Source organism: Xenopus tropicalis, chromosome 8 (assembly GCF_000004195.4).
Source record: "Xenopus tropicalis strain Nigerian chromosome 8, UCB_Xtro_10.0, whole genome shotgun sequence".
NCBI classification, from domain to species: domain Eukaryota; kingdom Metazoa; phylum Chordata; class Amphibia; order Anura; family Pipidae; genus Xenopus; species Xenopus tropicalis.
In genome coordinates, this window is record NC_030684.2 from 146,332,470 (window position 1) to 146,359,266 (window position 26,797).

The 26,797-nt window shown below is 49.4% G+C and overlaps 1 protein-coding gene across 2 annotated transcripts; it reads left to right on the forward strand.

The window, feature by feature from the left end:
• The first annotated feature begins 584 nt into the window (after positions 1–584).
• On the forward strand, positions 585–24,779 carry hcn4 (hyperpolarization activated cyclic nucleotide gated potassium channel 4). Of its 2 annotated transcripts, XM_031891418.1 has the most exons (9): positions 586–3,054; positions 3,346–4,667; positions 7,811–8,240; positions 11,589–11,750; positions 17,250–17,468; positions 19,997–20,143; positions 20,263–20,503; positions 20,729–20,893; positions 21,094–24,779. In XM_031891418.1, exons 1-9 carry the CDS (start codon positions 946–948, stop codon positions 22,191–22,193), a joined length of 5,895 nt encoding a protein of 1,964 aa, XP_031747278.1. In that variant the 5' UTR covers positions 586–945; the 3' UTR covers positions 22,194–24,779. The 2 variants fall into 2 exon arrangements, with proteins under 2 accessions (XP_002944030.2, XP_031747278.1); XM_002943984.3 differs by having other exon boundaries at positions 585–4,667.
• Positions 24,780–26,797: the final 2,018 nt, after the last annotated feature.

A 26,797-nucleotide genomic window follows, 5' to 3' on the forward strand; every position in this document is an offset into this window, starting at 1 on the left:
ATCCCCAATATTATATCCCCAGTATTCAGCCATCTTACCCTACTGTGAGCCCCCTAATATTATTGTATCCCCAATATTATATCCCTAGTATCCAGCCATCTTACCCTACTGTGAGCCCCCCAATATTATTGTATCCCCAATATTATATCCAATATATACAAATGGGGGCAATTCCCAGGTTAACAGCCCCGCTGCACTCAATAAGACTGGGGCAATTCCCATGGTAACAGCCCCACTACACTCAATACAACTGGGGGCAATTCCCAGGGTAACAGCCCCGCTGCACTCATTACAAGTGGGGGCAATTCCCAGGGTAACAGCCCCACTAAACTCAGTACAACTGGGGGCAATTCCCAGGGTAACAGCCCCGCTGTACTCAATAACACTGGGGGCAATTCCCAGGGTAACAGCCCCATTACACTCAATAAGACTGTGGGCAATTCCCAGGGTAACGCTGCCACTAGAGACTGGAAGCCCCTGCGCTCTCGGAAGGACATTCCCAAATCCTAGAGGTCACCTTACTGCGGGGACAGAGGCAGCCACTAGAGGGCGCTACTGGCCAAGGCTGGCACTCTCCCTGGCAGCCGTCTCATCCTCCTTAGCAGGTACCAGCAGGAGAGGCTGTTACCCAGGCACCAGTGCTCACTCCTGTCTGTCTCTCTCGCCATCCCTGCTCTGTCTCTTACCTTCTACTGTGCCATCTCTTCCCCCCCATCTCTCTCTCGCTCTCGCCTTCCTCTCTGCTCTCCCTCCCCCTCTCACTAGAATCCTCCTCCCTCCCGTCTCCTCACCTGGGTGTGTGCTCTCAGCTGTCTCGGCTGTCTCAGCTGCGGGTATAGGATGTCACGGATAGAATGATGGGGAGGATGCACGGCACGCTGTGAGGAAGGCCCAGAGCATGGGGACCCAGGCAAGTGGATCGGAAAGGAACAGCCCCTGAGCAGCATGGAGCCCAGACATGGAGCAGACTTGCCCAGCAGCGACATGGGCAGGGAACGGGCACCATCTCTACCCGGGGCACAGGGCACGGGGGCAAGAACAAGCCAACAGCTCTCACTTGCGAGTCCCAGGCACAAACCTTCAGCAGCCCCCCCTGACCCGACAGTGAGGTCCAACCAGAACCCTCTGGGACCTGTTCAGCACCATCATCCTTCAGATGAGTCACGTGACCCTACAGTGAGGTCCATTCAGGACTCTCCTGCCCCAAACCAACACCATTCTTCTTCAGCGAGGTCCATTCAGAACCCTCCTGCCCCAGACCAACACCATTCTTCTTCAGCGAGGTCCATTCAGAACCCTCCTGCCCCAGACCAACACCATTCTTCTTCAGCGAGATCCATTCAGAACCCTCCTGCCCCAGACCAACACCATTCTTCTTCAGCGAGGTCCATTCAGAACCCTCCTGCCCCAGACCAACACCATTCTTCTTCAGCGAGATCCATTCAGAACCCTCCTGCCCCAGACCAACACCATTCTTCTTCAGCGAGATCCATTCAGAACCCTCCTGCCCCAGACCAACACCATTCTTCTTCAGCGAGATCCATTCAGAACCCTCCTGCCCCAGACCAACACCATTCTTCTTCAGCGAGATCCATTCAGAACCCTCCTGCCCCAGACCAACACCATTCTTCTTCACTGAGATCCATTCAGAACCCTCCTGCCCCAGACCAACACCATTCTTCTTCAGCGAGATCCATTCAGAACCCTCCTGCCCCAGACCAACACCATTCTTCTTCACTGAGATCCATTCAGAACCCTCCTGCCCCAGACCAACACCATTCTTCTTCAGCGAGAACCATTCAGAATCCTCCTGCCCCAGACCAACACCATTCTTCTTCAGTGAGAACCATTCAGAACCCTCCTGCCCCAGACCAACACCATTCTTCTTCAGCGAGATCCATTCAGAACCCTTCTGCCCCAGACCAACACCATTCATCTTCAGTGAGATCCATTCAGAACCCTCCTGCCCCAGACCAACACCATTCTTCTTCAGCGCGATCCATTCAGAACGCTCCTGCCCCAGACCAACACCATTCTTCTTCAGTGAGATCCATTCAGAACCCTCCTGCCCCAGACCAACACCATTCTTCTTCAGCGAGATCCATTCAGAACCCTCCTGCCCCAGACCAACACCATTCTTCTTCAGCGAGATCCATTCAGAACTCTCCAGATTTGGCACCCAACCAACACCCTCACTCCTCGGCACCCAGCAAGGAAAACTCATCCAATGAGAAGATCCTTCCTGAAGTAGGGGCCACTGGTCAACAAGCCATGGTCCCTGGACCTCCTCAGCAGGCAGCATGTAGGCAGCACCTACCTTCTGGACAAAACCAGCCTCTGACCAATGGAAACAGCCAGCCTGCTGCCCCAGTACCTGCTCAGCCTATTACTCCAAGACTCTGCCAGCCTGCTGCCCCTGGGGTTAGGCAGCCCTTGGCCCTAGACATTAATCAGCCTTATGACCGGCCACATGGCAACTTACCCATCAAAGGGGCAAAGCAGCTCTCAGCACCTTCTCCAGAACTGAACCCAGCTCCTGTCCCAGGGAATATCCAGCTTTTCGCTCCTGCCCCCCAGAATAGTGAAGCTCTGGCTTTAGGACCTACTCAGTCTTTTGCTTTACATGAAAGTCAGCCACCAGCCTATGAAATCAGTCAACATGTTGCCCCAAAATCTATTGGATACAACCATCCTTATACCCCAGGGTATGATCGGTCTTCTGCCCAAGTGTCTGGCCAGACTTATACTCAAGGACTCAGGAAAACTGCCCAGGGACTAGACCAAGAAGCCAACCAGCCTTCTCCTGCCCAAGAAGCCAACCAGCCTTCTCCTGCCCAAGAAGCCAACCAGCCTTCTTTCAAAAGACTCAGTCCATCTCTCACCCAAGAACTTAGCCAGCCTACTGCTCAAGTACCCAGTCAGCATACTGTCCAAGTACCCAGCCATTCTCCTGCCCAAGTACCCAGCCATTCTCCTGCCCAAGTACCCAGCCATTCTCCTGCCCAAGTACCCAGCCATTCTCCTGCCCAAGTACCCAGCCATTCTCCTGCCCAAGTATCCAGTCAGTTTTCTACCCAAGGACTCAACCAATCTCCTGTCCAAATATCGAGGAAGGCTTCCGCCCAAGGACTCAACCAGCATTCTGCCCCTTTATCCAGCTTGCCTTCCGATCAAATGCCCAGTTGGCCCCATGCTTCTGTCCATGGACTCAGCCAACCTTCTCCCCATGGCCCCTCTCAGTTTTGTGCTCAAGGACCCAGTCCCTCTTCTGAGGGGTCAATCCAGGCTCCTGTGCAACTGCTCAACCAGCCTCCTGTTCAGGGGCTGAGCCAGTGTCCCAGTCAAGTACCCAGCCATTCTCCTGCCCAAGTAGCCAGCCATTCTCCTTCCCAAGTACCCAGCCATTCTCCTGCCCAAGTACCCAGCCATTCTCCTGCCCAAGTACCCAGCCATTCTCCTGCCCAAGTACCAAGCCATTGTGCTTTGGAAGGCCCCAAACCATCCCCTGTCCCAGGCGCCAACCAGCCAATTTACCCAAGCGTCATAAAGTCTCCTACTCAAGCACCCAATCATCAGCCCAATACTCATGGGAACAGCCAGTCTCCTGCTCTAGAATCTATTCAGTCTCCTGCTCTAGTACCCAGCAAGTCTTCTGCTCTAGCATCTAGCCAGTCTAATGCTCTAGTACCCAGCCAGTCTTCTGCTTTAGTACCTAGTCAGTCTTCTGCTCTAGCATCCAGAAAGTCTCCTGCTCTAGTACCTAGCCAGTCTCCTGCTCTATCATCCAACCAGTCTCTTGTTCTAGTACCCAGCCAGTCTCCTGCTCTAGTACCCACCCAATATTCTGCACTAGGATCCAGCCAGTCTCCTGCTCTAGCACCCAGCCAGTCTCCTACTGTAGCATGTAGCCAGTCTCCTGCTCTAGTACCTAGCCAGTCTCCTGCTCTAGTACCTAGCCAGTCTCCTGCTCTAGCACCCAGCCAGTCTCCTACTGTAGCATGTAGCCAGTCTCCTGCTCTAGCACCCTGCCAGTCTCCTTCTGTAGTACCCAGCCAATCTTCTGCTCTGGCATCTAGCCAATCTCCTGCTCTAGCACCCAGCCAATCTCCTGCTCTAGCACCCAGCCAATCTCCTGCTCTAGTACCCACCCAGCCTGCTGCTGTAATATCTAGTGAGTCTCCTGCCCAAGGCCCCAGTCAATCTCCTTTTCAAGGTTCCTGCCACGTTCCTACCCAAGGATCCATCCAGTCTCCTGCCCAGGAACCAAGCCAGTCTCCTGCTAAAGTACCCAGTCAGTGCCCTCTCCATGTGCCCAGTCAGTGCCCTGTGCGAGTTCCCACTCAGGCTACTGCCCAAGATTCCTGCCCATTGACTGCCCAAGCACCCAGTCAATCTCCTGCCCAAATATCCAGCCACTCCCCTGCCCAAATATCCAGCCAATCACCTGCCCAGGAACTCAGTTCCCTCATCCCTAAACTAGAGGGCTCGGAACAGACTGAGGTGGGGGACCCAGGAGGCTTCATTCAGCGCCAGTTTGGGGCCCTCCTGCAGCCGGCAGTGAACAAGTTCTCTCTGCGCATGTTTGGAAGCCATAAGGCTGTAGAGATTGAACAGCAAAGGGTTAAATCAGCCGGATCTTGGATTATTCACCCTTACAGCGACTTCAGGTCAGTGCTCAGAGGCAAAACTGGTGGTGGGGGGGCAAATGTACCCTGGGTGCGGGGGAGGGGCTACATAAACCTGTACTGTAACTTTAACTGGGATGTTCTGGTAACTGTAACTGGGACGGTCAGGTGACTAACTGCGATGGTCATGTGATTGTAACCGACATGTTAATACATGTATATCCCTAATGGGCTGCAGCTGATCTGTACAGTATCACTCATGTATTATACGGGGTAATGTACCCCCTACTGTAAATGATAAGGATATTAGCAGTCACTGAGGGGTTCTGTGCCCCCCATATAAAGGCACAAGGCTGCAGGCTGAGTTATACAGGGAACTCTGAGTATCACTCATGTATTATAAGGGATAATGTACCCCCTACTGTAAATGATAAGGATATTAGCAGTCACTGAGGGGTTCTGTGCCCCCCATATAAAGGCACAAGGCTGCAGGCTGAGTTATACAGGGAACTCTGAGTATCACTCATGTATTATAAGGGATAATGTACCCCCTACTGTAAATGATAAGGATATTAGCAGTCACTGAGGGGTTCTGTGCCCCCCATATAAAGGCACAAGGCTGCAGGCTGAGTTATACAGGGAACTCTGAGTATCACTCATGTATTATAAGGGATAATGTACCCCCTACTGTAAGTGATAAGGATATTAGCAGTCACTGAGGGGTTCTGTGCCCCCCATATAAAGGCACAAGGCTGCAGGCTGAGTTATACAGGGAACTCTGAGTATCACTCATGTATTATAAGGGATAATGTACCCCCTACTGTAAATGATAAGGATATTAGCAGTCACTGAGGGGTTCTGTGCCCCCCATATAAAGGCACAAGGCTGCAGGCTGAGTTATACAGGGAACTCTGAGTATCACTCATGTATTATAAGGGATAATGTACCCCCTACTGTAAATGATAAGGATATTAGCAGTCACTGAGGGGTTCTGTGCCCCCCATATAAAGGCACAAGGCTGCAGGCTGAGTTATACAGGGAACTCTGAGTATCACTCATGTATTATACGGGATAATGTACCCCCTACTGTAAATGATAAGGATATTAGCAGTCACTTTCCTGGGAAACTGGGGCAGGTAGTGGACTAAGTGCCATCCAGCTCTGGCTCGGCCCCTAGGCGGCGCTGTGGGAGAGTTTATGGAGCCGTTATTTCCCCTTTAAAAAGAAAAGTGAGCGGATATGGGGCTAAGTAATGCGACCAAGGGAAGGTCTCCCCCCCACACATCCTCGGTGCAATGGGCCATTCCAGGGGGTACAGGGCCCCCCCATACGTTTGCCCCACAAGGCCGAGATACAGAGCCGGAATGGGGGCTGATAATCCCTAGGCGACTCCTTCATTATGTTATTAGTTCTGGGCCATCTGGAATCTCTGACTCCCTGGAGATGGGGGAGTATAATGCCCCCGGGGGGGGGAACCACGCACAATCCACCTGCTGCACGTGGGGAGGGAGATTCTGGGAAACCAGAGAGTCTATAACCCCAGGGGAGTATCGAGCAGCAGCGAGACCATAACAGGATCTGTGCAACATCAACTGCCCTGCCTTGGGGCATTCACAGGGAAGGGGGGAACTGCATAGAGACCCCCAAAGCACAACTTGTAGGTACCTACAGTAGGTTTAGTAGGGCATGGTAGCGACAGCTGGTCAAGATGGAGACTGAAGGGCAATATGATGGATTAGGGCAAGATGGAGACAGAACAAAATGGAGACAGTAGGGCAAGATGGAGACAGTAGGGCAAGATGGAGACAGTAGGGCAAGATGGAGACAGTAGGACAAGATGGGGACAGTAGGGCAAGATGGAGACAGTAGGGCAAGATGGGGACAGTAGGACAAGATGGAGACAGTAGAGCAAGATGGAGACAGTAGAGCAAGATGGAGACAGTAGGGCAAGATGGAGACAGTAGGACAAGATGGGGACAGTAGGACAAGATGGAGACAGTAGGACAAGATGGAGACAGTAGGGCAAGATGGAGACAGTAGGGCAAGATGGAGACAGTAGGGCAAGATGGAGACAGTAGGACAAGATGGAGACAGTAGGGCAAGATGGAGACAGTAGGACAAGATGGAGACAGTAGGGCAAGATGGAGACAGTAGGGCAAGATGGAGACAGTAGGGCAATATGGAGACAGTAGGGCAATATGGAGACAGTTGGAGAAGATGGAGCCAGTAGGGCAAGATGGAGACAGTAGGGTAAGATGGAGACAGTAGGGCAATATGGAGACAGTTGGAGAAGATGGAGACAGTAGGGCAAGATGGAGACAGTAGGGCAAGATGGAGACAGTTGGAGAAGATGGAGACAGTAGGGCAAGATGGAGACAGTAGGGCAAGATGGAGACAGTAGGGCAAGATGGAGACAGTAGGGCAATATGGAGACAGTTGGAGAAGATGGAGACAGTAGGGCAAGAGGGAGACAGTAGGGCAAGATGGAGACAGTAGGGCAAGATGGAGACAGTAGGGCAAGATGGAGACAGTAGGGCAAGATGGAGACAGTTGGAGAAGATGGAGACAGTAGGGCAATATGGAGACAGTTGGAGAAGATGGAGCTAGTAGGACAATATGAAATGAATAGGGAAATATCAAGGGAATAGGACAATATCTCCTTACAATAGCCAAAGGTTTGTGCTCTTATTTCCCCTTTAATTCTCTGTAGGTGGGGTAAAGGTCTTGCTTAGAAGGATTATAGACTCCCCAGTCCAGTTGTGACTCAGTCCCTGCTGAGCACCCAAAGCGAGTATTTCCCAGCCCCTTACAGCAGCACTACCCATACACTAACCCCCCCCCCGCCCACAGACTTTATTACACCCAATTTGTATGTTGTACTTTTGATAGTGTTGGTCTGGGGTTGCTGTACCTTTAATGGTAATGTCACATGTCTCTGCTGTATAGAACCGCCTGTGCTGACAACCAATAGCTTTGTTGGCTTTGGTGATTTTTGTCTGGTCAATGACTCTTTGCCTTTTCCCTCAGTTTCCAGTTGCCCCCACCCCCCCATCCTCTCATTTCTCATTTACTTTTTCTATCTCTCCATCTCTTCTCTCTCTCCCAATCTTCCTTTCTTCAATGGTATTTTCAGGCGACAGATCCTTACTAGGCCTTGTTTCCTTTCATTACTTGTCTCCCTGAAGGTTCTACTGGGACCTGATCATGCTTCTCCTCATGGTGGCCAACCTGATTATCCTTCCTGTGGGAATCACCTTTTTCAAGGATGAGAACACCCCTCCGTGGATCGTGTTCAACGTTCTGTCGGACACTTTCTTCCTGGCTGACCTGGTGCTGAATTTCCGTACTGGGATAGTGGTGGAGGACAACACAGAGATTATTTTGGACCCTCACACCATCAAGATGAAGTATCTCAAGAGCTGGTTTCTGGTGGATTTCGTGTCCTCTATCCCAGTGGATTATATTTTTCTCATAGTGGATTTAGAGACAAATGTAGACACAGAGGTTTACAAGACGGCTCGAGCCCTACGGATCGTGAGGTTCACTAAGATTCTCAGCCTCCTTAGACTCCTGCGTCTTTCTCGGCTGATTCGCTACATCCACCAGTGGGAGGAGGTAAGTCACGTACCTAGGATCAGTACATCATTATAGGGATCGTGTATCTACAGGTTAATAGAGGTTGTGTAGATCTTTTCTTTTAAATAGAACAAGAGGACCCCCATCCCTTAGAGAAGCTCAGTTGAGAAGTTGTTGCATGGTAGAGTCAAGCCAACATTTTGCCATTAGACTCAAGGGTAGAATAAGGACATGGAGAGGAGCTGGTGGGAAGGCAGGGAGTAAATTGGAGAAAACTGGATACAGATTCCCAGGAATTCTCCTCATGACCCAATCCCTTCCGCTAAACTAAATACTGAACTTGCCGACCCCAAATCCAGAGTCCAAACTTTCACCTCAAGTTCTTCCTGGTCATCAACCAAAACCGAAGGCAGAAGAGGAGAAACGCGGCCTTGAAATGTGTTAGGAATAACAAGTAACGCAAGAGTGAAGTCAAAAAGTAGCCCAAAAAATCTTCAGACTAACGTCTTACTTGGGCAGGCAAGTTTGAGATCGGCCAATGACGGGCATACCTTGCCTCCAACTATTCAATCTGGGCCAGCCGCACCGCTATGGGTAGCACACGTCTTGGAAGATCTCTGTGCCTTAGACATTGTTTCCTGAAGAGTTTGAAGTTTGAGGTTGGAAAGGCAATGAGATCCTGCAGACACTTCCATGGGATGAAGACCAAAATGAGCAAAGAACGGTGACTGCTGGACTGAAGGATTTTGGGTATTGTTGTAGGCAAATTCCTCCAGGGGTAATAAAATTACCCGCTCATCCTAAGAAAAAGAAGAAAAACATTGTAGGTATGGTCCCAACTGTCACACAACGTATGATGTATGAGCCGCTAGCACAATCAGGGAAATACCACACGTGCCACAGGGGTTGTTTCACAGGGGTTTATTACAACCAAACGTAGATAAACAGGGAAAGGGCAATACGCATGGAAGGTCCACAAGTCCCAATCACATCAATCCTCCTACAGGGAGTCTTCAGGGCAACCCCCCTCTGCACAGTCTCCAGGGAACAAAGGCAGAGTCTCCCAGCCCAACCCCCAATACACAAAGGTGTCCCACCCAGACAGTCCACAATTACCTGGGTAGCCTCCCCAGGCAGTTCCAATGGAAATAAACAAAGTTCCTTTTTGGGTAGTTCCACAGAAAATGCACTACCTTGGTTCCAGGGCAAACAGTCCTTCCACAGGGGTTAGGGTAATCCAGTTGGAGGGAATCTTCCTGCCTGAGCTAGGATGGATCCCAAGGAACCGCAGGGGAGGGTGTCCTGCCGTAGCGAGGTTACACCCAGATGAACAAAAAGCTCCTTCTCCACCCACAACCTCTGGGTTTTCTACCCTGCTGCTGGTACCTCCCCTCTTTTCCACACCCCCTAGGATTGATTGGTTAGGAGGCTGACCCTGCTTCTGCTTAACCCAACCCTAGCAGCTCCAATTGGCAGGGTCCCCTGCAGCATCATTAGGGGAGGGGTTTAACCTAGGAGGGACTTGCCCAGCTCCTCTGGAGGGGACTTCTGGGAGCGTCTTTGTTTAAAACCCTTTCGGCGGGAAAACAGAACAATGGGCTGCCACCATCTTGGCTAGATCATGCACTGGCTAAACATGGGGCCAGTATAAGGGTTTTTTGGTCACACCAACGTTGGATTTGTCCATTATATGGTGGGAGCAGAGCACAAGGAGACTTTAACCTGAAGAGTTTTACAAAGGGATTTCCTTTAGAGAACAGACACCTCGGTCAGACACGGTCTCATCTGGAACTCCGTGTAATCCAATCACCTCTTTAATAAATAAATATAGTAAAACATCTAGTCCGTTTAGTACGTCTATCAACACAGACAGAAAGGTGATCTGACCTGGAGAGGGAGGCAGCTCTGGAACGGAATCTACTGAAACTGACCCCAACGCTCTAGAGCAGTGATCCCCAACCAGTGGCTCGGGGGCAACCCTTGGAAACCAGGGAGTTATTTTGGAATTCCCGACTTCTGTGCGTAGAGGCCCCTAATAGCCAATCACAGCCCTTATTTGGCTCCTCCATGAACTTTTATGGTGCTTGTGTTGCTCCTCAAGTCTTTTTAGATTTGACTGTGGCTCACGAGTAAGAAAGGTTGGAGACCCCTGGTCTAGAGGGCACAGGAAGGAGTTGAAGCAACTCCATAGGCTTAGGACCTAGCACAGGTTTCACAGCATAACACAAATGTAGCACAGTCCTAAACCAGAGCTGGCCACCAAAAGAACCAAAGATCCAAAGAGCAGAAGGTCCTTCTTATGAGAAAGACAAGTCTGAAGTGAAAGGTCTAAAAAGACAGAAGATGAGGCTTCTTAGAAGATCAATCAAGAAGAAAAAACGTACTTGACTTTAGATCCGTTTCAGGTGATGACTTTGAACCTGAATCAGAAGAATATTTGTGGGATCATTTAGCATTTCTGCTGCCGGGGTGATAGGTCATGTGGTAGCAGAACCTCCTGAAGAACATTGTCCAGTGAGCTTGTCTAGGCCTAAGCCCAGAAGATATGAAGATATTTAAGATTTTGATGGTTAGTATATACAGGAATTGGATCGTTAGAACCTTCTAGAAGATATCTCCACTCCTCCAAGCTGAGTTTGATTGCCAGTAGGTCTCAGTAAGAGAGGAAAGAGCAAAAAGGTGCAAGTTACCCTTTACTGTTGTTCTGAGACATAACAGCCCCTACTGCTGACTCTGGAGCTTCAACTTTTCATGAATTTCCAGTAGAAATGAGAGAAACCAGTGAAACTCTAAAGGTCTCTATGATCAGTCAGAGAAGGACAGTCTATGGTGGCAGAACTTTGGATGCCCTTAGAAGAAACGATGAAGCCTAAGAGTTCTACGAGTCTTTCTCCAGCTGAACGTATAATCGATAAGTACTCAAGGTTTCCACCTGCCCCTCACAGATCCTTCCAAGATGGTAGGTGCCACAAAGATGCAATTTAGAGAAGACTTTGAAGCTGTGGAACAAGTTCTAGAACAAAAGTAAGAGAGTAGGGAATAAGCGGTCACAAGTAGGGACCAAGGAACCCGAGGATGAGACAGGTCAACAAAAGCCCAGAGAGTCCGGAGTGAGGTTGGGGCAGGCAGCTTAGGGTAGTACCAAAGTCCGGGCAGAATTTGAGTGAAGTATCTGGGCCCAATGGTATCCATCAGAGTCCATCACTGACACATCTCATTTCATCAGTTTGGTAGGTCCCATAGTAATAATGAGAAAATAATTAAGGCTTCTGGGCAGGGCAATTTCCCCTTTATTGTAGTTCCCTACAGGGTGGGACATTGGGTTCTGTGGGACCTTCAGCATTAAGAAGCAGTTCCATGAGGTTCTCCTGCTGTCTGATTGGTCAGATCTTCCACATGACGTACGACCTGGCCAGCGCGGTGGTGCGGATCTTCAACCTGATTGGAATGATGCTCTTGCTGTGCCACTGGGACGGTTGCCTGCAGTTCCTGGTGCCGATGCTGCAGGATTTCCCAGAGGACTGTTGGGTCTCCATCAACCACATGGCAGTAAGTTCCAAGTCTCCGCCCCCACGGCCCCGAGTTCTTTTCCCCGTTCTCCCAAACCCCAATGTTCCATATTTATTAGGTAAAGAAAAATTTGATCTCTAAAAGTTTGCAAGTTGAGCCAATAGGAGCCAACAGGATCCAACAGGAGCCAACAGGAGCCAATAGGAGCCCTGGGCCAATCAGAGCACTTTCTTAACTTCACATTTTCTGTTTTTTAAATTTTTTGAGGGTTTCTGGACCCGAATACGAATTTGATGCATTCAAGTTTTTTCTCATGGTTCAATTTGATCAAGTCAGCTGATTCCCAGGGGGAGGGGCTTATTATACAGAGCTCATTATCTCTCCTTACACTGACTGGCTGATTCCCAGGGGGAGGGGCTTATTATACAGAGCTCATTATCTCTCCTTACACTGACTCGGCTGATTCCCAGGGGGAGGAGCTTATTATACAGCGCTCATTATCTCACTGACTTCAGGGGAGGGGCTTATTATACAGTGCAAAGCCAAGGTCCATTAACCCTTTAGTACAAGCAGATTTTCAAGAGTAGCCTGAGCACTGTGCCCCCCCTTTTACTTGTTGTATAAAGGGGTTCTGGACTCAGGGAACAGTGTGAAGCTTCTGAAACTGGATCCTCCCACATTAGCGGCCTGATCCCCGCCCACAAACCTGCGCTCATTAGTGATTCATTAGCAGAGACGAGCGGCTACTGAGCCAAGATTAATCAGAGAGAGTAAGCAGTACCTGGTACTGGCCCAATTCTCATTGGTCAGTCTGTTTGTCACATGGTATCACTGAATTTGCACATGGGGGAGGGGCAGTTAGCAGTGAGGGGCCCCTGGGGATGTAACGGAGCCAGCTCCATCCCACAGGGGGGCTTCCCAGTCACAGTACTGATGGGGCACTAATGGGGGCACTAGTGGCATATAGGGCACTAATGGGGGCACTAGTGGCATATAGGGCACAAATGGGGGCACTGATGGGATATAGGGCACTAATGGGGGCACTGATGGGATATAGGGCACTAATGGAGGCAATGATGGGATATAGGGCACTAATGGGGGCACTGATGGGATATAGGGCACTAATGGGGGCACTGATGGGATATAAGGCAGTGCCTGCCCACATGAGGCAGGTAATATGGAGCTGAAGGGTTATTATGGGATTCCGGCAGCCATTAATGGGTCACTGTCGGTAACCCTACAATATACTCTCTGTAATGGGCTCCATTGTAACATTACCCCTCCAATTCGTATAAATGCCCCCATATGTGTATCAGCCTATATAACCCTGCCTGCCTGTAGCTCCTCCTACATACTGATAACTTCTATTTGTCTGTATAACTCATCCATGTTACCCCTTCCTCCATTTACCCAATGTACTCCATATAGCCCCACCTACTATTCTCTACCCCTTCCTATAACTCCTCCCACTGCTTCATATAGCTCCACCTACTGCTTTTGTACCCCTTCCTATAACTCCTCCCATTGATCCATATAGCTCCACCTACTGCTCTCTACCCTTCCTATAACTCCTCCCACTGCCCCATACAGCTCCACCTATTTCTCTGTATACCCACCTACCTATAACTCCTCCCACTGCCCCATATAGCTCCACCTACTGCTCTGTACCCCCTTCCTATAACTCCTCCCATTGCTCCATACAGCTCAAGCTATTGCTCTTTATACCCACCTACCTATAACTCCTCCCACTGCCCCATATAGCTCCACCTACTGCTCTGTACCCCCTTCCTATAACTCCTCCCATTGCTCCATACAGCTCAAGCTATTGCTCTTTATACACACCTACAGTGGAGGAAATAATGATTTGACCCCTCACTGATTTTGTAAGTTTGTCCAATGACAAAGAAATGAAAAGTCTCAGAACAGTATCATTTCAATGGTAGGTGTAACAGTGGCAGATAGCACATCAAAAGGAAAATGGAAAAAAGAACTTGAAATAAAAGATAGCAACTGATTTGCATTTCATTGAGTGAAATAAGTTTTTGAACCCTCTAACAAAAAAAGACTTAATACTTAGTGGAAAAGCCCTTGTTTGCAAGCACAGAGGCCAAACGTTTCTTGTAATTGATGAGCAAGTTTGCGCCCATTTTAGGAGGAATGTTGGTCCCACTCCTCTTTGCAGATCATCTCTAAATCCCTAAGGTTTCTGTCTCTGTGCAACTCTGAGCTTGAGCTCCCTCCATAGGTTTTCTATTGGATTAAGGTCCGGAGACTGACTAGGCCACTCCATGACCTTAATGTGCTTCTTCTTGAGCCACTCCTTTGTTGCCTTTGCTGTATGTTTTGGGTCATTGTCGTGCTGGAACACCCATCCACCACCCATTTTCAGTTTCCTGGCAGAGGGAAGGAGGTTGTCGTTCAGGATTTCACGATACATGGCTCCGTCCATTTTCCCGTTAATGCGAATAAGTTGTCCTGTGCCCTTAGCAGAAAAACACCCCCAAAGCAAAATGTTTCCACCCCCATGCTTGACGGTGGGGACGGTGTTTTGGGGGTCATAGGCAGCATTTTTCTTCCTCCAAACACAGCGAGTTGAGTTAATGCCAAAGAGCTCTATTTTGGTCTCATCAGACCACAGCACCTTCTCCCAGTCACTCACAGAATCATTCAGGTGTTCATTGGCAAACTTCAGGCCTGCACATGTGCCTTCTTGAGCAGGGGGACCTTGCGAGCCCTGCAGGATTTTAATCCATTGCGGTTGTAATGTGTTTCCAATGGTTTTCTTGGTGACTGTGGTCCCTGCTAATTTGAGGTCAGTAACTAACTCCTCCCGTGTAGTTCTAGGATGCTTTTTCACCTTTCTCAGAATCATTGACACCCCACGAGGTGAGATCTTGCGTGGAGCCCCAGAGCGAGGTCGATTGATGGTCATTTTGTGCTCCTTCCATTTTCCAACAATCGCACCAACAGTTGTCACCTTCTCTCCCAGCTTCTTGCTAATGGTTTTGTAGCCCATTCCAGCCTTGTGCAGGTCTACAATTTTGTCTCTGACATCCTTGGGCAGCTCTTTGGTCTTTCCCATGTTGGAGAGTTTGGAGTCTGCTTGATTGATTGATTCTGTGGACAGGTGTCTTTTATACAGGTGACTAGTTAAGACAGGTGCCTTAATGAGGTTGACTAATTGAGTAGAAGTGTCTAACCACTCTGTGGGAGCCAGAACTCTTAATGGTTGGTAGGGGTTCAAAAACTTATTTCACTCAATGAAATGCAAATCAGTTGCTATCTTTTATTTCAAGTTCTTTTTTCCATTTTCCTTTTGATGTGCTATCTGCCACTGTTAAACCTACCATTGAAATGATACTGTTCTGAGACTTTTCATTTCTTTGTCATTGGACAAACTTACAAAATCAGTGAGGGGTCAAATCATTATTTCCTCCACTGTACCTATAACTCCTCCCACTACTCCATATAGCTCCACCTACTGCTCTCTACCCCCTTCCTATACTGTAAATCCTCATATCACTCCTTATAGCTCCACCTATTTCTCTGTATACCCGCCTACCTATAACTCCTCCCACTGCCCCATAACACTCCACCTATTGCTCTATAAATCCTCCTACTGCCCCATACAGCTCCACCTACTGCTCTTTACCCCCTTCCTATAACCCCTCATATTCCCCCTTATAGCTTTACCTATTGCTCTGTATAACCCATCTAGCTATGACTCCTCCTACTGCCCCATATAGCTCCACCTACTGCTCTATACCCCCTTCCTATAACTCCTCATATTGCTGCTTATAGCTCCACCTATTTCTCTGTATAACCCATCTAGCTATGACTCCTCCCACATGCTTTATAGCTGTCCGACCAACTTACCTATAACACCTCCTGTTTCTCCCTGAAGGTCCTCCCACTGCTCTGTAAATCCCACTTACCTCTGGCCCCTCCTATCTGTGTACCCTGCTGACCTTCAGCTCTATGTCTCTGTGTAACTCCTCCCACCTGTAAGAGGGAGACAGAGATTGGCTGATGATGTAGTTACGACTCAGTGGATAACCGACTCCATGAATTTTTCAGACTCAGCCGGTGCCAGGTTTGTGCCATTCCATGTCGGCCGTAGGTATGGTTGCACCGCATCCGGCATGCGTGTATGGAGCCCACAGTAACGCATGGGCACCGTATGTTCTGTGGCCCCTGGATTGTGTGGCCCCGCCCACAGCCCTCCCTCATTAATAGCACGCCAATAGGAGAAGCAGACTTGCTGCATGTCAACTGCATGTGTGGGAGGTGTCTTCTGCATGCAACGGCGCAGGAACCTCCCTTCTGTATGCCGCATGCACGGGAATGCACCATGCGTGGGAGCCCTTACGTTACGCCCCAGGGCGGGCTAAGCCCTCACATTACGCCCCAGGGCGGTGGAGCCCTCACATTACGCCCCAGGGCGGTGGAGCCCTCACATTACGCCCCAGGGCGGGGGAAGCCCTCACATTACGCCCCAGGGCGGGGGAAGCCCTCACATTACGCCCCAGGGCGGGGGAAGCCCTCACATTACGCCCCAGGGCGGGGGAAGCCCTTACGTTACGCCCCTGGCAGGGGAAGCCCTCACATTACGCCCCACGTGCAGGAACATACAATTATATGTAATGTGTGCTGGAAACCACTTACTGTATGTTACATGCATGGGTTGATTTACAAATACAATTACTAACTTGCAGTAGCGCAGTTACAACAACCAATCATATCGTTGCTTTCATTTTCTAAATTGTAGAAGACGGTTGTGAATTGCTGACTGGTTGCTAATGGTAACTGTTCTAGTGCAATTTGGCACGTACATTAGTAAATAAGCCTTGATACCTTTATAGAATGTTCCCTGTACACGTGCCTGCTGGACTCTCCGTGGCCCCCAGGTACCATGTACGGAAGCCTGCCCAGTGCTACTGGGAATGTGACTGGTTCCATGATGGTGCAACTCGTCCAGTTCTGACCCATCACATATTTGCTTTTCCATTCATTTGTGAAACAGAGTTTTACATTTCCACTTTATCCCCAATACCAAGGGACTGCCCACTGCCTGTGTGCGGAGCTGGGATTGGGTTACTAAGGAGATTTGGGTTAGAAATGGGGGCGTTACTGACCCAATAGGGCTGCTCCTTTTGCCTGTAGGATCCCTGTAGATCAGCTGCTGGAGTCGTACTTGCTGCCCATGTATGAAGTGGTAACTAGGGGTATGGGGTGCAGAACCTGCAGCCGTAGGATCCAAGCCCCTTCCCACAATGCACTGAGCTGCTTATATGCACACATTATGCAGAGAGAGGCCATACTCCCATAGTGCACTGGGAGCTGGCAATCTGGCTGAACAGTCATTATTTCATCTCTTCTCTTTTGCTCCAAGAATAGACAGGGCTTAGTGGGGCTAATGGGTGAGGTTTATATCCTCTAGTGAGGGCCCAAAACCCGGGGGAGCTTAGCCCCCATATACTGCAGGGTATGCACAGATCCACAATGCATTGCTCACGAACTGCCTCTCTCCCTCTTCAGAATGAGTCCTGGGGAAAGCAATACTCTCATGCTATATTCAAGGCCATGAGTCACATGCTGTGCATTGGGTATGGCCAACAGGCGCCCGAAGGAATGACCGACGTTTGGCTCACCATGCTCAGTATGATCGTTGGGGCAACATGCTACGCCATGTTTATCGGCCATGCCACAGCGCTCATACAATCTCTGGATTCTTCTCGACGGCAGTACCAGGAGAAGGTGGGTGGAAAGAGAGGGGACAATACTACATCTAAAGTAGTCAATATCAGGTTTGGTGGAAAGAGAAGGGACAATACTAGATCTAAAGTAGTCAATATCAGGTTTGGTGGAAAGAGAGGGGACAAAATTAGATCTAAAGTAGTCAATATCAGGTTTGATGGAAAGAGAGGACAATACTAGATCTAAAGTAGTCAATATCAGGTTTGATGGAAAGAGAGGACAATACTAGATCTAAAGTAGTCAATATCAGGTTGGGTGGAAAGAGAGGACAATACTAGATCTAAAGTAGTCAATATCAGGTTTGGTGGAAAGAGAGGGGACAATACTAGATCTAAAGTAGTCAATATCAGGTTTGGTGGAAAGAGAGGACAATACTAGATCTAAAGTAGTCAATATCAGGTTTGGTGGAAAGAGAGGACAATACTAGATCTAAAGTAGTCAATATCAGGTTTGGTGGAAAGAGAGGACAATACTAGATCTAAAGTAGTCAATATCAGGTTTGGTGGAAAGAGAGGGGACAATACTAGATCTAAAGTAGTCAATATCAGGTTTGGTGGAAAGAGAGGGGACAATATTAGATCTAAAGTAGTCAATATCAGGTTTGATGGAAAGAGAGGGGACAATATTAGATCTAAAGTAGTCAATATCAGGTTTGATGGAAAGAGAGGGGACAATATTAGATCTAAAGTAGTCAATATCAGGTTTGGTGGAAAGAGAGGACAATACTAGATCTAAAGTAGTCAATATCAGGTTTGGTGGAAAGAGAGGACAATACTAGATCTAAAGTAGTCAATATCAGGTTTGGTGGAAAGAGAGGGGACAATACTAGATCTAAAGTAGTCAATATCAGGTTTGGTGGAAAGAGAGGGGACAATATTAGATCTAAAGTAGTCAATATCAGGTTTGATGGAAAGAGAGGGGACAATATTAGATCTAAAGTAGTCAATATCAGGTTTGGTGGAAAGAGAGGGGACAATATTAGATCTAAAGTAGTCAATATCAGGTTTGATGGAAAGAGAGGGGACAATATTAGATCTAAAGTAGTCAATATCAGGTTTGATGGAAAGAGAGGGGACAATATTAGATCTAAAGTAGTCAATATCAGGTTTGGTGGAAAGAGAGGACAATACTAGATCTAAAGTAGTCAATATCAGGTTTGGTGGAAAGAGAGGACAATATTAGATCTAAAGTAGTCAATATCAGGTTTGATGGAAAGAGAGGGGACAATACTAGATCTAAAGTAGTCAATATCAGGTTTGGTGGAAAGAGAGGGGACAATACTAGATCTAAAGTAGTCAATATCAGGTTTGATGGAAAGAGAGGGGACAATACTAGATCTAAAGTAGTCAATATCAGGTTTGGTGGAAAGAGAGGGGACAATATTAGATCTAAAGTAGTCAATATCAGGTTTGATGGAAAGAGAGGGGACAATACTAGATCTAAAGTAGTCAATATCAGGTTGGGTGGAAAGAGAGGACAATACTAGGGGGCTGATTTACTAACCCACGAATCCGACCCGAATTGGAAAAGTTCCGACTTGAAAACGAACATTTTGCGACTTTTTCGTATGTTTTGCGATTTTTTCGGATTCTGTACGAATTTTTCGTTACCAATACGATTTTTGCGTAAAAACGCGAGTTTTTCGTATCCATTACGAAAGTTGCGTAAAAAGTTGCGCATTTTTCGTAGCGTTAAAACTTACGCGAAAAGTTGCGCATTTTTCGTAGCGTTAAAACTTACGCGAAAAGTTGCGCATTTTTCGTAGCGTTAAAACTTACGCGAAAAGTTGCGCATTTTTCGTAGCGTTAAAACTTACGCGAAAAGTTGCGCATTTTTCGTAGCGTTAAAACTTACGCGAAAAGTTGCGCATTTTTCGTAGCGTTAAAACTTAACGCTACGAAAAATGCGCAACTTTTCGCGTAAGTTTTAACGCTACGAAAAATGCGCAACTTTTTACGCAACTTTCGTAATGGATAGGAAAACTCGCGTTTTTACGCAAAAATCGTATTGGTAACGAAAAATTCGTAAAGAATCCGAAAAAATCGCAAAACATACGAAAAAATCGCAAAATACCGATCATTACGAAAAAAACGCAATCGGACTCCATTCGACCCGTTCATGGGTAAGTAAATCAGCCCCTAGATCTAAAGTAGTCAATACTAGGTTTGGTGGAAAGAGAGGACAATACTAGATCTAAAGTAGGTCTTGTGAAAAAATGGGGGACCAAAATGAAAAGACACAACACTACGAAGTTCAGCTGCAAGATGGGGCAGTGATGGGTCTAAAGGAGAAGGTCTGGGGCCAGGTCCTACTGAGAGACAATGGCAGGTCTGAAGGAAACACAGGGCTCAGTGCCACATCTGGTGGAGTGAGAGAATACAATTCTTCTGTAGAGTCCAGTTCCCATTTCTGAAGGAGGAAGGCGTGAGGTGGAAGTTTTGTAGATATTGGGGGGGGGGGGTCAGTGCCAGGTCTGGAGGTTGGGAAAAGTCTCTTGTACTTGAGCCCCATGTCTCTCTTTACCGCAGTACAAACAAGTGGAGCAGTACATGTCCTTCCATAAGCTCCCCCCCGACACGCGGCAGAGGATCCATGAGTATTACGAGCATCGCTACCAGGGGAAGATGTTTGATGAGGAAAACATCCTGGGGGAGCTGAGTGAACCCCTGAAAGAAGTGAGTTATGTACAAATACATACTGCCCCTTGCCTACTGAGCCCATAAGAGACCCCACGGCCTGTGACCGTTATGGTTTCCTACAACAAGTCTAATCAGGCTCTATGTTCTCTCCACAGGAGATTGTCAACTTCAACTGCCGGAACCTTGTTGCAAACATGCCCCTCTTCGCCAACGCAGACCCCAATTTTGTGACGGCCATGTTAACCAAGCTGCGCTTCGAGGTCTTCCAGCCTGGGGATTACATCATACGTGAGGGCACTGTGGGTAAAAAGATGTATTTCATACAACATGGAGTGGTCAGCATTCTCACCAGGGGCAGCAAAGAGACCAAACTATCTGACGGCTCCTACTTTGGAGGTGAGAAGCCTAGAAAGAGGGTGCGGGTACAATATAGTTGAATGTATATTGGGTCCAGACTTCATCCCCCTGTTTATGCCCCCATATCTCCATATGTCCTTGAGTGGCACTTGGATCTGGTTGCTTGGTACCCAATATCATGGGTTAGTACTGGTCACAGACAAATAGTTACCTACACCAGTGGTCTCCAACCTGACTCCACCCAAATTTCCCCACTTTCCCCAGAGATCTGCCTACTGACGCGGGGGCGCCGGACGGCGAGTGTGAGAGCAGACACCTACTGCCGCTTGTACTCGCTCTCTGTGGATAATTTCAACGAGGTCCTAGAGGAATATCCCATGATGAGGCGCGCTTTCGAAACCGTGGCCATGGATCGCCTAGACAGGATCGGTGGGTCTCTGCCTTTATGTTTTGCAGCAATAAGATTCTTCCACCCCTTCCACCATTCCTTACTGTTCCTGTTGCCTCCTCTCTGTTCCCCAGTCCCACTCTACAAGCCCCACCCATTCCTGGGTCTCTGTAACCCATTCTTGCCCAGTTTGCTCCACCCTCCCCATCACCCTCCTTTCTTTGTTGCTTTTCCCTCCCAGGCAAGAAGAACTCCATCCTTTTACGTAAGAGGGCAGAGAACAGCTCGGGATCAGTGAACAACGAGATCATTCAGCAGATAGTGAAGCACGACCGGGACACGGCTCACAATATCCAGGATATTCAGTGCTTGGCGGCCACACGGGACCCCAACAAGCCTTTTATTTGGGAGCCTCTTGTTCACGCTCCACTACAAACCGCAGCCGCCACCACCAACGTGGCCATCGCTCTGACTCACCAACAGAACCTTCAAGCCAATGTGTTTTTGCCACCATTGTCGCTCCCAGAGACAGCCTACGTGAGTCGCCAAGCCAGGCGGTCTCAGCCCAGCCTACGAGGGTCCCATCCCTCCTCTGTCAGTTCTCCATCAGGCACTCAGTCTCACCTGCAAACCCCACTTGGAATTTCTCCATCTTCCCCTTCTGGGGTCCAGAAACAGAGCATCAATGGTCAGTGTCCTCAAATTCCCATACGGCTGAGCCAATCACAGAGAGGGGAACCCCAAACTGCGGCCAAGCCACCTATTCTCCCATCGCAGGTGCAGTTGTCTCGTTCACGGGGAACGTCGGCATCCACCTCGGTTCTGCAGCAGGGCATGGGGCCCGCCGGCTCCCCTGTGGTCCCAGGATCACTTTCTGGTAGGACTCTGCACTACAGCTTATCTAGAGCCAGCGGCTCCCACATTTCCCTGCTGATGCAGCAGGCAGCCAGTTCCCCCCAGCAGTTGGTGAAATACAGGAGCATACAGGGACTTCCTATTGGAAGACTTTCACAAGATGTCCGACTCATGTCAGCTTCTCAGCCTTCTTTGCCCAACAAGGTCACCCACCAGCAGGATGGTTCTATGCTCCAGATTGCCAGTAATAAATCCTCCCCCACTGTATCGGCAATGTTAGTCAGGCCATCCTTGCCATCGCCCTCAGCTCACCCACAGCAGCAGCCTTCAGGGCCCCTGGTCTTTTCTGGACGACCAGTCAGTGGCTCAGCTACTCCACAGTCCCCTGTATCTGCCCCAAGGCCGGCTGGGCAATCACGCAAGGGCTCTGTCGTGTTTAGCTCAGATGTGGAAGTCAATAAACCAAAATTACCATCCAATATGTGAGATGAGACCCGAACCAGGCAGGAAATAAAATCAGGTGTATTCCCGTGTAGGACCTAACCTAAACATTCCCTATCTCGAAGCAGGAAATTCTACATACGGACACAACCAGAGGTGGCGTGGGTCGTGGTTTCATACTATAGGTGCTTATGGGAATGGCACCATGGTGTCCACCCCAAGCAAACCCATTGGGTCTAGTTCTGCAGGTTCAGGAGTGCATCTTATTATAATCTGATGTCCGTTGTGTTTCTGGAGGTTGAAATTCCAATGGAAGAGTAACCAAAGATGGCCTACAATGTCTTCTAACCCAACCACAGCACAAAGGAGCACTAGCTGGGAGGCACCGAGTATAAGACAACCAGCAAAGATAAAGCTCTTTGGAATGGAGAGGTTTCCCAAGGGATGAGATCAAACCAATGTACGTTAATTACACCATTATGTCTAGTAGCAAAAAGACCTTCTGTCCAATAAATGATAAGGTTGGAACCCCAGGAGAGGGTGCGGAAAGGAAGATCCAGGATTGGCCGCCAGTACCATCACGCAATCAGTGGAGGAACCATTAGTCATGAATGGCTGGCAGTACCAGCACTATAGAGAGGCTGTAAGAGCCGTAGCCTGGGAGACGTAAGCAAAACAATCACAAATGGCTGTAGAACCACCACTCTATTGGCCACTGTGGCCGTCTATCAAGCACGCTGGTAGAGTCATCTTGCAGAAGTGGTTGGGAGAACCATTAGCCAGAAGAGGGGAGGGGCAAGGGCTGAGCTACTAAAAGTAATTTGTGCCAAGATGGATTTATAATACCAAGTCGGATGAGATGGATATTCCCAATAGTGTACCCTTACCCTATCCACCACCGAGCCTTCCTTGGGTGCAGCCGGTATTCCTCTGATAGCGGAGATATTTCTGTTATAAATTAATTGTTCTGATTAGTGATTTTCCTTGATCATTTTGTGCAATAAACAAACAGATAGAGAATGAGCAACAAGTAGCGAAGACACCCAACCCAACCCAACCTCTCCATATCATACAGTCCAAACGGCTCTTGTGATGTCTTCCTGGGGCTCCTATTTCCAAGGAAGGATTGGGATAGGCTGGCCCTCTCACCTGTAACTCCCCGCCAAGCACTATCCACTCCCAGATTTGCCCCCTGTGCAGGTCCCCTACCCATAGGCCCCCTCTGTACCCCCTGCTCTTGCCCACACCGTCCTTCTCATCACCAAGTCCCCGCCCCACAGTACACACAATCTGGGGGAGCTTTCTGGCTTTCCTGTGTTGAGTTCTCTGTCCTAAGCGTCTTGATTTCCAAAAGGAGCATTTGAATCAAAATGTTCTTCAGTCAAACTCCTATTCCTCTAGAGGTTCCACCAGGAATCCTACGTTGGCTTTCTTTGCACCCCCAGACTCTGCTTGGTCTCCCCATGAACTTTCAGTTCCTTTTTCCTTGATGACAACATTGTCTTGGGTCTCCCAACTCCTACCCAGCTTACACCATTCCCGCCTATGCCTCTATGTTCGCTTCCAGGTTCTCCTTGAGCTTTCCTGGCTGGACTCTCTTCATGTTGGCCTTGTGGGCCAGAGAGTCGTTGGTTTTTCATGAGTCCTTCCATTCTTACAATTGCAGGTCTCGCCATGCCTGGAGCCACACTCCATGAAAGCGCATCAGAATATAGTCAGCTTCCAGACGAGGCGGCCTCTCCTCACTCCATCAAACATTCAGCCTACCAGAGACCTTCTATGGTGGCAACATAAACCTCTCCTTGACTAGGCGTCATTAAACCCCTCTAAACCCAAGCCCCTCTCCCTATACTCAGAGCCAACATATGGACGGTTGGATAAAGAACGTCCCAAGCTGAGAATCCATACTGGGAGCAAGGCACAAAGTCAGCACGGGAATGGAATCTGCACAGAGGGGGGGGGGGGGATCTGTAATAGTAGCTTCCACATTGGTCGTAGCTGTTACTATGGAAATGAGAACCCCACCTTCTCATTAGGTAAATGCTATAGTATTTATCAGTATTATGACACAGGGGGTGGATATAACCCTAGAGTGCTAGTCTCACATACCCGGGGTGACTCCCCAGGGGCATTATTCCTTAACTGCTTTACTATATACCCCCCCCCAGACTGACTACTAAACTGCACCCCATCAAACCAGCAACATGAAACCCACTTTGCACATTATAAAGACCCCCTAGTCATACTGCCCAGTTTAACCCAAATGGTGCCATTCTCCGATAGGTACAGTCTGGTCCAGTTACTGGTGGTACCACAGAACACAGCGCCTCCTGGTACTGAGCCAGAGAGCTGACATCCCGCACTAACATAACAGAGAGCTTGGGAGCTCCCACTAGCATTAGAGCAAAAGCTCCAGGGCTCCATATTGTGGGAATGGGAGGAAGGGGGTAACAGAATGCTGCAGGGGAGGCAGCGAGTTATACATAGGGGGGTGCAGGGCTGGCAGTGTACTCTGTAGGGTAGAGAGAAAGTAGACAAATTGCAGGAACATCAACTTTTCTTTTTATAACTTGTGATGTAAATATAATTAGTCTGAGCCTAAATGTGTAAATAAAGAGAAGTTGAACAGTGTCTGTGTGTGATGGTGCCGAGTATCTCCCTGCGCGGCCGGAATGGGTTGCACTGGGGCATGGGGGGGGTAGGAGACGGGCGAGTGCTTATTGGGGGTGAGGGTAGAAGAAGGGAGGAGAGAGAGGGGTATGGGAGGGTAGGAGACAGGCAAGTGCTTATTGGGGGTGAGGGTAGAAGGGAGGAGAGAGAGGGGTATGGGAGGGTAGGAGACAGGAGAGTGCTTATTGGGGGTGAGGGGAGAGGAAGGGAGGGGTATGGGAGGGTAGGAGACAGGAGAGTGCTTATTGGGGGTGAGGGTAGAAGAAGGGAGGAGAGAGAGGGGTACAGGAGGGTAGGAGACGGGCGAGTGCTTATTGGGGGTGAGGGTAGAAGAAGGGAGGAGAGAGAGGGGTACAGGAGGGTAGGAGACGGGCGAGTGCTTATTGGGGGTGAGGGTAGAAGAAGGGAGGAGAGAGAGGGGTACAGGAGGGTAGGAGACGGGCGAGTGCTTATTGGGGTGAGGGTAGAAGAAGGGAGGAGAGAGAGGGGTACAGGAGGGTAGGAGACAGGCAAGTGCTTATTGGGGGTGAGGGGAGAGGAAGGGAGGGGAGAGAGGGGTATGGGAGGGTAGGAGACAGGAGAGTGCTTATTGGGGTGAGGGGAGAGGAAGGGAGGGGAGAGGAGAGAGGGGTATGGGAGGGTAGGAGACAGGAGAGTGCTTATTGGGGGTGAGGGTAGAAGAAGGGAGGGAGAGAGAGGGGTATGGGAGGGTAGGAGACGGGCGAGTGCTTATTGGGGGTGAGGGTAGAAGAAGGGAGGAGAGAGAGGGGTATGGGAGGGTAGGAGACAGGCAAGTGCTTATTGGGGGTGAGGGGAGAGGAAGGGAGGGGAGAGAGGGGTATGGGAAGGGTAGGAGACAGGAGAGTGCTTATTGGGGGTGAGGGGAGAGGAAGGGAGGGGAGAGAGGGGTATGGGAGGGTAGGAGACAGGCAAGTGCTTATTGGGGGTGAGGGGAGAGGAAGGGAGGGGAGAGAGGGGTATGGGAGGGTAGGAGACAGGAGAGTGCTTATTGGGGGTGAGGGGAGAGGAAGGGAGGGGTATGGGAGGGTAGGAGACAGGGAGAGTGCTTATTGGGGGTGAGGGGAGAGGAAGGGAGGGGTATGGGAGGGTAGGAGACAGGAGAGTGCTTATTGGGGGTGAGGGGAGAGGAAGGGAGGGGTATGGGAGGGTAGGAGACAGGAAAGTGCTTATTGGGGGTGAGGGGAGAGGAAGGGAGGGGAGAGAGGGGTATGGGAGGGTAGGAGACAGGAAAGTGCTTATTGGGGGTGAGGGGAGAGGAAGGGAGGGAGAGAGGGGTATGGGAGGGTAGGGAGACAGGAAAGTGCTTATTGGGGGTGAGGGGAGAGGAAGGGAGGGGAGAGAGGGGTATGGGAGGGTAGGAGACAGGAAAGTGCTTATTGGGGGGGCAGAGAGGAGGGATGGGAAGAGGCAGTTAAGGTGCCCATACACTGGAAGATTTTAACGCCCAACTTGAGCCCTTCAGACTGATTCGGCAGCTTATCTGCCCGTGTATGGGCACCCCCAACTGGTCTACATGACTGACAATTGGCATAAAGTTGGCCACATATTGATTTGGCAGATTTCATTTTATGTTGGATCAGGGGCCGCATCGGATTGTTGCTGTGGTCTGACAATGCCTTAGGACCAAACAACGGAAGTAGCCCCATATTGCCCTTAGGTGGGCATATCAGGAGAACATCTGCTCATATGGGGAGGCCTTGGCGGATCTTATCGGGTATGGCCACCTTCAGAGACCCAGTGTTGGGCAGTTAGAGTTTATGGGGGGGGGGGAGAATGACAATAGGGTTGGGCAGAAGAACATGCCCAGGTGAGACCCAGTAACATTGCACTCGGCTATCTCCTTACTAAAGGCTGCCGGGGCCGAGACCCAGCGTGTGATCCCTTTCCCATGCTGGGGGGGGGGGATATTAGGATAGAGCCAGTGAGCAGCTGTTCAGGGGGCAGTAAGACGGGGGGGG

Bases quoted from the DNA above. Each gene is read 5' to 3' on its own strand.
- hcn4 (XM_002943984.3), top strand. From the start codon at position 946: ATGGAGCCCAGACATGGAGCAGACTTGCCCAGCAGCGACATGGGCAGG. The intron at 4,668-7,810 runs GTCAGTGCTCAG...GTCTCCCTGAAG, and splicing joins CACCCTTACAGCGACTTCAG to GTTCTACTGGGACCTGATCA. The intron at 20,894-21,093 runs GTGGGTCTCTGC...TTTCCCTCCCAG, and splicing joins GGATCGCCTAGACAGGATCG to GCAAGAAGAACTCCATCCTT.